This window comes from Rhincodon typus, chromosome 16, assembly GCF_021869965.1.
Source record: "Rhincodon typus isolate 14 chromosome 16, sRhiTyp1.1, whole genome shotgun sequence".
NCBI lineage: Eukaryota > Metazoa > Chordata > Chondrichthyes > Orectolobiformes > Rhincodontidae > Rhincodon > Rhincodon typus.
The window spans coordinates 16,099,904-16,110,996 of record NC_063347.1 but is presented as its reverse complement, the minus strand read 5'-3'; the positions used below and the strand labels follow the sequence as shown (position 1 = coordinate 16,110,996).

The following is an 11,093-nucleotide window of genomic DNA, read 5'->3' as shown; positions in this document are numbered from 1 at the left end:
GAAACATTAACTCTGTGTTTTTTCCTTCACAGATGCTGCCAGACCTGCTGAGCTTTTCCAGCAACTTTGTTTTTGTCCATGATTTACAACATCCGCAGTTCTTTTGGTTTTTAATTAGTGATATTTATTATAATGGATGAACATGATGCTAAATCCCCTCCTTTTCTTTTATCTTTGCAGTCCCACTTTGGAGCAGAACAGTACTGATTATGTACTCCCCAGATTCTGAAGAGCACATTAGGCTGATCTGTGCTTTTGCAGATGTTCTGAAGACTGAATTGTGCTGTAACATCATCCTCGATCTATGGGATACTGGCAGGGTAGCAGAGATTGGTATTGTCTCTTGGCTTTACAGCAAAAGGGAACTTGTGGAGCGTGAAGGAGGAAAGATAATAATCATTTGGTCAAAAAGAAGCCAAGCAATGTACAATCAGTGGAGTATGCCAGACTCAGGAAGCAGAATGAACCACAGTGACTTGCATGACCTTTTCAATACCTCGATGGCTTGTGTTTACAATGACATTTTGCGAAACAGGAGGATTAAAGATTACAGTATTATTTATTTTGATGGACTATGCAACAAAGAGAACATTCCCGAAATATTTACCAAGATCCCCAAGTACCGAATGCTGAAGGATTTTTCAAATCTGGTATGTGCACTGCAGTCTGCTCCCAAAATTCCATGTGGCCTGAAGTTGGGCACTAAGTTTCTGGTGCGTAGAATCCTGCGGTCTGAAAAAATGCAAAAGCTGCGGAACCACATAGAGCAGTTAGCAAAGTTACAGAGACACGGTCTTCTCTGCTGTGAGGAATGTGACTGCTCCGACTGAGATTGGATTGGACCTGGCCTGTTTTAAAAGATCTCAGCAGTAATGAGGGGGAGCAGGACGACAGAGGTCTTTGGTTCAATGGTGGAATTAGACCTATTTCATTTTTATTTTGCACTGAACCTCCTGCTTCTGACACGAGGCTATAATGAATGACACTCTGCACACAGAACGGTAATACATGCGTTGGAAGCAAAAGCAGTGCAAACTTACTGTGCTGAGAAGGGTTAAATTCAGAAATAGGACACTGGAATCCATTACGAATTTAACCCAAGGAACTGGTGTTTAGAATGTAAAGGTGCTTAGTCACACATCAGTGTAATAACTGATCTGTGAATAGTCTTCACGTTGTGAATTATTGTTTGTATCTGTGTGTGAAACTGACTTAATGTGAGGTTAACATATCTGGGGGAAGGAAAGTAATCCTTCTCTATGGATGGAAGAGGAAGATGGAGAGGAGTGATTGGTAAGAATCTTTGTGGATATGCCAAACTTCCTTAGCTTCCTGAGGAAGCAGACGCATTGTTGTGCTTTCTTAACCATCACGTCAACATGTGTGGACCAGGACAGATTTCTGGTGATCACCACTCCCAGGAGCTTAATGCAGTCAACCATCTCCGCCTCAGCACCGTTGATGCAGATAGGGGTGTGTCCTCCACTCTGCTTCCTGAAGTCAATGACCAGCTCCATCATTTTGCTGATGTAGATGAAGAGACTCTGAGGTTCTCAGGAAGAGTCACTTGATCTGAAACATTAATTCTGAACTCTTCAAACACCTATTGCTAGACCTGCTGAGCTTTTCCAGTAATTTCTGTTTTTGTTGTTGTTGATGGAAAGATTGGTGTCTTTTACACCTTCGTGCTAAGCACCGCTTATTTCAGAGCACGTACTCCAATGCTGTGGCATCAGATCAGAATTCGGAAGTACTGCAGACATTTTTAACTTGTGATTCCAAAATGTGTTTCTTAAGGGATCCGATACAGGCTGTTTATGTAAATCTGCCGGACTAAGGAACAGCTTGTAATTTCAAGAAAAACCTGTTGGACTATAACCTGGTGCCACGTGACTTCTGACTTTGCCCACCCCAGTCCAACACCGGCATCTTCACATCATAAATTTGAGTGGCTGACCGGAGAGAGGGGGATGTACAGAATGTCATGTCGATGCATGCAAAGGGAACTTCAAACAGTAGCATGTCAAATAGACTGGACTGAGATCGTTATGTCTGCAAAGATAATACGGGGCTGACAGCAAACCACTCCCGGTAGACTATGTCTCAAACTGCAGACACGTTGTGAGTTTTTCTCTTTCTTTTAAGAATACACAAGGACAATGGTTAGAAAGCCAATTTCAGCTTTACTGAGGTGTGCTGGTGAGCCTGAACGTTCTCATATGTACCAGCTTGGATTCAAGCGTTAGCATTCTGTGAAGGTCCTAGTTGAAGAACAGTGTCATAAGAATGTAAGAAACAGGAGCGGGAGTAGGCCATCTGGCTTATCGAGGCTGCTCCACCATTCAATAAGATCATGGCTGATCTTTTCATGGTCTCAGCTCCACTTACCCACCCATTCACAATAACCCTCAATTCCTTTACTGTTCAAAAATCTATCTATCTTTGCCTTGAAAACATTAAGCAAGGTAGCCTCAACTGCTTCACTGGGCAGGGAATTCCACAGATTCACAACCTTTTAGGTGAAGAAGCTCCTCCACAACTCAGTCCTAAATCTGCTCCCCCTTCTTTTGAGGCTAGTTTTACCTGCCAGTGGAAGCAACTTCCCTGCTTCTATCTTATCTATTTCCTTCATAATTTTATATTTTTCTATAAGATCCCCTCCACCTCACCATCGTTCTTCTAAATTCCAATGAGTATAGTCCCAGTCTACTCAATCTTTCCTCATAAGCCAACCCTCTCAACTCTGAAATCAAACTAGTAAACCTCGTCTGCACCCCCTCCAGTGCCAGTACATCCTTTCTCAAGTAAGGAGACCAAAACTGTGCGCAGTACTCGAGGCGTGGCCTCACCCCTTTGTTGCAGGTGAAGAAAGAACCTTTCTCCCACTCAGTGCTGCAAACAAGACAAAGGCAACAGGGTAACAAAATACCTCCATCCCCTCACCCTCCCCTTTGGTCACGGTTGAAAGGAATCAAAACCATAGAATCTCAACCAATCTGCAAAGCTGAGGATTGTGAAACCAACTGTTCAACTACCAACTTCAGTGCTAACTATAACCTTCACTGCAACATACTAGTATCCACTCTTCACAAACAATTCCGAAACTGTTTGTTCTTTTTTAGAAACTTTTATCTTTTTGGACTTGAATGCAAGTTAGAAATAAGAGGTATGTGTGTTGCGTTCACACTCTTCGTGAACTAGAGACAGCCTGGTTAAATTGACTCCTTTTAAAACACAAGTTTATGTGCACTGGGAGAAAGTTTTTTCCACAAGAGCAGGGATCCTTTCTAAATTAACCTTGCTGCAACCAACTGTGAAAACAGTCACAGTGAGAAAAGAAAGGGGGTCAGTTAACCACGTCCCCAAAACCCAGGGTTTGGTGTATCCCATCTGGAATTGTGATGAATTGGGGAACCTCACCTGGGGTCTGCTTGTAACACAGTCTTTCAGTCTGAATCCAATCTAACCTTCAATGGAAAAAGGAGTCTTTTGACTTTGTTGCATTTGATAACCAGGAATTTCCAATATTCTCATATCTTTCTTTTTTCATTCACGGGATGAGGGCATCGCTGGCTAGGCAGCATTTTTGCCCATCCCTAATTGCCCAGAGGCAACCACATTGCTGTGGGTCTGGAGTCACATGTAGGCCAGACCAAGTAAGGATAGCAGTTTCCTTCCTTAAAGGACATTAGTGAACCAGATTGGTTTTTCTGACAATCGGCAATGGATTCACGGTGTTCGTTAGATTGTTAATTCCAGATATTTTATTGAATTCACATTCCACCAACTGCTGTGGCAGGATTTGAACCCGGGTCTCCAGAACATTACCTGGGTCTCTCTGGATTAAAAGTCCAGCGATAATACCACTAGGCCATTGCCTGCCCAGTTATCGACCAGTTATTTCCTGAAAACTGAAACTTAACAGTACAGCACTTCACAGGTAATGTTAGTAGACTGAAGATTCAGCCAACCTGTTTGGGTACCATAGGATTTTTAACTTTTTCTCTGCCTTGTCACAGTATCATGTTCTGGAATTGCTGCCAAGCTGATGCCTTGACACTGATTGGCAAAAGATTCAAGCGTACCTTAGGGTGCTCCTCCTTCCAGTTCTTCTGTTCCTCTTTGTAGAGAAACATTCAACATCTCATCACTTAACAGAGCTGGATCCTAGAATTCTCTCCAGGAAATAGTGGATGCGGACTTGGTTTCTATGGTCATCTTTTGGTTTGAGGGATTTTTGATGTTGCTGTCCATTTTGTACAAGGCCTGGATAGACATCACTGCAGGTTTAATATCACTGCTCATTATGGAGGAGCTAAGGTAAAGTCACCATAGTCCCAGAGGGCTGCTCTCTCATTAGAGAGAGGCAACTGATAGTGGTTAAACCTCAGGGTTACCACACCTCAGGTGAGGGGAGAGATTGAGAAAGAAAGTCCTTCATTGTAACCTTAGCTGGTGCAAGATTTGAACCCATGCTGTTAGTATTGCACTGCATCACCAACCAGCTGTCCAGCAACTGACTGGCATTGGGAAACATGTACATAGCGGGTGGGTTGTAACTTTAGTTCATTGCCTGCCCCTTACATTGCTGTCAAAGCCAGAGACTGAGATTAAATTAGCTAAGGATACTGGCCAAGTAGCTGGTGCCCCTGCCTCTGAGCCAGAAGGTCTGTGTTCAAATCCTCACCTGGGCCTTGATGGTGAAGGAAAGTGCACAATGTAGCCAAACTCATTGAGTATTGTGACCTGCTAATCCTTCCAATACTTGTTGATGGCAGGTGATTAGAGCGGGAGAAATTCCTGTGGCCAAGTTGTGCAAGAAAGTTGGAACCTCTACTGTCACGATCCATAGATTGAGATTGCAACATACTGTGGCAGCGTGCAGTTTTTACATGCAGCTCTGATTCCGAGTGAATCCAAAACTTAACCATGAAGCTTTTCTCACACAGAGTTAACAGCCTGGAGATTCAGTCAACACTCACTGTGAGGGTATAAGTGAACAAAGAGGATTGGGAAAACTGGCAATTCTGTAGATTATTAAGAATGAGAGGTAATGTCATTGAAACCGACCTGCATCTATGCTGTCTATCACAAATAAGATGTTTCCTCTGGTTGAGAAACCAAGAATTAGAGGGTACATCTTTTTTTTGAAAAAAAGGGAATGCCACTTATATCAGGGATGAGAACTATTTTTAAACTCGGAGGGTTGTGAATCTTTGAAATTCTCAACCACAGAAGGCTATAGAGGTTCAGCCTTTGAGTAGGTTTAAGGTAGAGATTGATAGACTTCTGATTACCTGTGAAGTACAGGTTTATAGGGATGAAGTGAGTAAAAGACATTGAAGTGTTCTATCAACCATGATCATATTGAATGGCAGGACAGGTTCAAGGGGGTGAATGACCTTGGCAGTAATTCCAGAATACAGTCTTGTGATGAGGCAGAGAGGAAATTCAAAATCGTACCATACCCTCAATGTGACACTACTACGAGGTTCAGTTCCTCTTTTGTTTTAGTATCCAGACATCTAACCATCACCACTTCATATTCCTAACATTTTATTTTGTAGCTTCTCAAGTGAATGATGTTAGAATGCCAAGCACAAACATATCACTCTTTTAAGAAAGTATCTTTACAACCAACATCACCTCTTGTCAGTATTTTGCATTTTAATCCTTGGGCATCCAGTTTCATCAGAGGAGTCAAAGGAGCCATTTGGATCCAGTGGACGGTATAAATGTAGGAATTTTGGATCGTGCATAACCTGGAGTTTTACTTAAGATGGCAAACAAGAATTCCCCTGGAAGTGACTCTCAGCTTCAAAAACCAGTTTGTGAAAAAATGTCCGTCACTAACTCTTTCCCCTCAGCTTGGTGTCCAAATGTCAATTTGAACATGAGCCAGGTTTCCTGTTACTTTGCTGTTAACAACGAACCGATATGTGCTGAGCACACTATACCTGCTAATTAATCTGTGTTTTATTTAAAAAATGCGCTGTTCTGTATTTGTCACAAATGCAGTTCCTTTCTGATCTTGATCTATTAAGAAGTGGACTTTTAAGTGCATAAGAAAATCAGCAAGACAGCAGAATAAAGCGATTTAACTCAGATCTTCCATATGTATTGAAAGCACAGAGTATTTTTTTCATCTTCATTATAAGGATTGTATTTATTTTTAACTAACCATAAGAAGAAGGTTGTAAGCTGAGCACTATACAAACATAAAATGCTGGAGAAAGTCAGCAGGTCTGTACAACACCAGTATAGCTCCTCTACAGAGATTTGCTGTCAGACCTGCTGAATTGCTGCACCTTTCTCAGATTGTTTCAGATTTCCAGCATCCACAGCACTTTGCCCTGAAGCTGAGCACTGTATTGACATGCCACTGGAAAGAAAGATGAGTGACTTTTCAGTGAAAGAGTTACAGGTAGAGTACTGAGACAAAGGGCTTACATGCAGTGAAGAGTTCCTGGTGGTGTTCTTGACATTTTTGCTCAGATTTGTCTTGTGACAAAAACCAGGTCAAAGTTTGCTGTGGAAATTCTAAACCTGCACTGTGTCTCTGGGAAGACTTCCTCAGTCACAGGAAGTAGGTCATAGGCTCTGTTTTCATGCCCTATGACTATGACTCTTCAGTCCAACTAGTCCATGCTGATCATGTTCCCAACTGAACTAGCCCCACCTGCCTGCGTTTGGCCCATATCACTCCAAACCTTTCCTATTAATGATCTTTTTCAAATGTCTTTTAAGTATTGTAACTGTACCTGCATCTACCACTTCCCCTGGCAATTCATTCCACACACTAACCACTTTGTGTAAAAAAAAAGTTGCCCCTCAGGTGATTCAGGAGAATGCAGCTCATGATTATTATCCCTGTAATGAACAAGAAGAAACAACCTCAATAGTTTTCCATAGCATGATTTAATCGTCTTTCTTCAAGTTAGTCAGAATTGTTTAATTCATGAAATTGCTGCAGGGATACATAAAGGAAGAAGTTATTGTTTTCCTCCCGTTTCCACTGGATGTGAGCATGGAGTTTTGATGTGAGCAAAAGAACTCACCAGTTTTGAAGAGTTCAGCTTGGATGACATCTGGGCCTCGGGCTTTGATATTTTTCATCCATTTGCCTGCTTGTTGCAGCTCTCCCCGCAATAGTGGATCATCAAAGGATTCTAACAAAGGGTATGATAAATACAGTCTGTCCAATCCATCAGTTTATCCTTCTGTTATTATTTTCTCAGAACTTGTACACTGAGTATTTTCCCTCATTATTCTGCAGCATTTGTTACACAAAGATTTATATGTAAAGACTTACCAATAATCTGACGCGAGAGAAGATTCTTTAAGAACTTGTCTCAAAGTAACAATTTCTTAAAATAACTTGAGAGAAAGCAGAATAGATTAGGCTGTAATTGAATGAGATTGTTTTGAGGGTAGTCAGTTTGTTTGGCTTCCTTGAATGGAAGTATGTATGTTTGTACATGGACTGTGCACAGACATGTCTAGCTGCAACTTGTGGAATGGGAAAGAAGCAGATATATTTATGCTCCAAAGAAGTGTCACAAACCTTCAGCCAATTCAATTCATTCTCCGCGATATGGAGAAATGGTTGAATGCACTGCGGCTATGCATCCGGCGGGTTTGTTGTTCTAGTGCAGCCAAAACAGTGGGATCTAGCTGATATCGCCCTGTGCACAATAGAAGAAAAATGTAATATAGGCAATGACTGCCCATTAGTTGACTCTTGATCATCAACAAAGTGATGAAGATGTCGTTGACAGTGCTATCATGTTGTACAGAACTGCTTGCCAGGGCTCAGTTTGAGCATTGCCAGGGCTGCTTAGTTCCTGACCTCATTATGGTCTTGGCCTGAACAGGAATAAAAGGAGCTAAATTCCAGAAGTTGCTTTTATCCAGCAAAAGTGAAGTTGTTGACAAATGGGGGAGAACTCTAGTCATAACTAACAAAGAGGCAGCTGTTTGTAGTTGTCGGAGGCAAATCATCTCAGTCCCAGGATGTCACTGAAGGATTTCCTCAGGCTATTGCCTCAGATTCAGCTGCTTCAACAGTGATGTTCCCTCCAACATAAAGTCAAAAATGGGGAAATGCGAATATGACTGTGGAATCTGAAACCCATTTGTAATTTCATTGATTTATGAAGAAGCCTGTACTTGGAAGCACTAAGACCTGGCCCTATCCAGGCTTGGAGTGATAGTTGGCAAGTGACATTCATGCCTAAGAAGTGTTGGGCAATGATTGTTTCCAACAAGGTAGAACTGCTCAGTGACCTGGAAGCTAACTGGGCCAACCATAGAGCTACTTTGGTTAAGAGAACGGGTCAAGAGGTAATTCCTCTCCTGACTCCCAAAAGCCCATCCACAATCTATAAGGCCCAAGCCAGGAACATGATGTACTTGTCTCCAAACAGCAACTAGGGGGTGGCATGGTGGCTGAGTGGTTAGCACTGCTGCCTCATAGCACCAGGGACCCAGGTTCAATTCCAGCCTTGGGTGACTGTCTGTGTGGAGTTTACACATTCTCCCCATGTCTATATGGGTTTCCATTGGGTGCTGTGGTTTCCTCCCACAGTCCAAAGATGTGTAGCTTAGGTGGATTGGTCATGGAAAATTGCCCATAGTGTCCAGGGATGTGCAGGCTAAGTAGGTTAGCCATGGGAAACACTGGGTTATGGCGGAGGCATGGAAGGTGGCTCTTTGGAGGATCGGTGCAGACTTGATGCAAATGGGCTGAATGGCCTCATTCTGCTCTGTAGAGAATACCACAAGGTCAAAATCAGCCCTTTGATTAGTGAACCATGCTTCACTTTCTACATTCAATCCCTCTGTCACTAAAGAGGCAGCAGCATATACCATCTATAACATACACTCAGCAATTCGCCAACCAACCATTGACAGCACTTTCCATGAAGCATAAGGCAGCAGATGTCCAGGACAACAGCACCCACAACTTCTTTTCTAACTCAAAAAATCATCCTGACTTGGCACTATATTACCATTCCTTCACTGTTGCCAGGAATGAGCAACAAATTCCATAAATGTAATTAGTTTTGTAATCATAGTACAGTTAATACAGAAAACTTCACCTGAAACACCCATGTCCCTCATTATTTCAAATACTTGGATGAGATTCTTTCTTTTCAGTTGGAGAAAAAATTCAACTCTGTAAGATTGTCCTTTAAGTTTATCGAACAGTCTTGAAGTTTTTCTACACTTGAACCAGAGAATCAGAGAGACATATTCAGAAAAAAGTAGGATATTCCTGCCTTTTCTCGACAATGTTATGGAATTTTCCTTTGGCAAAAAGGGTGGTACTGCTGACTCATGGTTGACAGTAATTTGTGATGTGTTAAATTTTATCATTATATTGTTTGTGATTTCCAAGTATTTTATTCAACTAGAAAAGATATGAGTCACACTATTAATGTGCACTCAACACATAATTTTGATGCAGGGTAAAATAAAAGGAATGATAAAGTTGTTTTATAAATAGCAGCACAATTTGAGATGCAATTGCCAATATATGTTTGCTTGAGGAACAATAGAATGGTTAGAGCACAGAAGGAGACCATTCAGCCTATTGTGTTTGTGCAAGCTCTCTATAACAGCAAATTATCCCCACTCTTGCTCTCCTGCCCATTCTCCTTATCCCTGCAATTTTTGTTTTCTCTTCTCAATTTGCTGGAACAACTGCAGCAGATTGGTACTAGCTGTGAGATTACAAAGATTTCAATATTTGGATGCTGGCATTGGATGGTGCAGTAATCAATTCAGGTAATCACAAAGTCCCAGGCTTTGTCCCACATCCATGCTAAATTAATCATTTTAACCAGGACAGCAAATGGTGCTACTCACTCCTTTGCTTCTTTTGAGATATCTGCCCAGAACCAGATTTGACCCATAGCACCTTTGAGGAAATCTAACTGAGCCGGAACACATGTTCAATTTGTGCTGTCCTTTTCTTCCAATTTTAAAAATTTTACATTTGTGTTGAAAATGATTAAAGTTAATAAAGCTTTGTGGTTACTGAATAAATCTTGCTTTTCTCAGTCAAAATGTCAAAAAAATAAAGATTTCATTAATATCATAGTTGAGGCTTTGAAACTTCAAATTCTCATAAATGACTCTTGGGCCATATTTTTTTCAATTGTTTTGCTTGAGTCTGTTTTTGAAAAATAGTCTCAAGTTGTAAACATTGTCATTGAATGATTTCCAAACTATTTATTCAATTACTGTTAGGAGTCTTTAATCGTGCTCCTTAGCCTAGTTTTTTGGGTGAATTTGTTTTTTTCCTGGTCAACCATCTTCTAAGGGATCTAAACTGTTTTGGGAGTTTAGTAATCAACATCTTTTCATGTGTACTTAATCTTGATTTATCCCCAAATCTGTCAGTTAGCTTTTACTGTCTTATGGCCTTTTTAAACCTTTCCCCAAAGAAGCTTCTGTACAGACAGTTATTTCTGATGGTTTCGCTGCAGGAGTTTTCTGTACTGGGATATTTCCTTTGCAACAGCTGCCTTTTCTGGCCTTTCTTAAAGCTGTATGGATGATTTTCTGAAAATGTGTTTCTTTTTAAATTTCCCTTTTCTAGACACATTTGGGTCTGTTTCTCAAACTTCACTATTGCTATGATTTTCTAGACAATGCATTCCATTGCTGACACCAGCTTTTATCATGTGGTTTGATGCCATATTGAGTTTGGGTTCAAGACAATCTGGTCAAGGAGAAGGCACAGTCATCACTACCTTCAAGTTTAGTTATCAAATTAATGTCATTTATTATATATTACCATGTACATCTCACTACTTCTTGTTCCAACTTATGTCCCAGCTCTGACCTTACGATATTATTTTTGCTCAGTGATGTGCTGTTCTGTGACACCATTGCAAGGTTGCTGTAAGGTCCTGAAACTGTTACCCTATAGGTTGCAACTTACAAATAGATTGCATCTTAAAGAGATAGTAAGAACTGCCGATGCTGGAATCAGAGATAACACAGTGTGGAGCTGGAGGAACACAGCAGGCCAGGCGGCATCAAAGGAGCAGGAAAGTTGACGTTTCAGGTCGGGACTCTTCTTC

General features: G+C 41.2%; 1 protein-coding gene across 1 annotated transcript in view; it reads left to right on the top strand.

Annotated features, from left to right (window-relative positions):
* Window positions 1-830, top strand: part of LOC109927081 (interleukin-17 receptor E) — a 52,183-nt gene extending 51,353 nt beyond the window's left edge. The window contains exon 16 of the mRNA XM_048606765.1: window positions 181-830. Coding sequence (XP_048462722.1) covers window positions 181-830 — 650 coding nt within the window. The remainder of the gene's footprint in view (window positions 1-180) is intronic.
* Window positions 831-11,093: the final 10,263 nt, after the last annotated feature.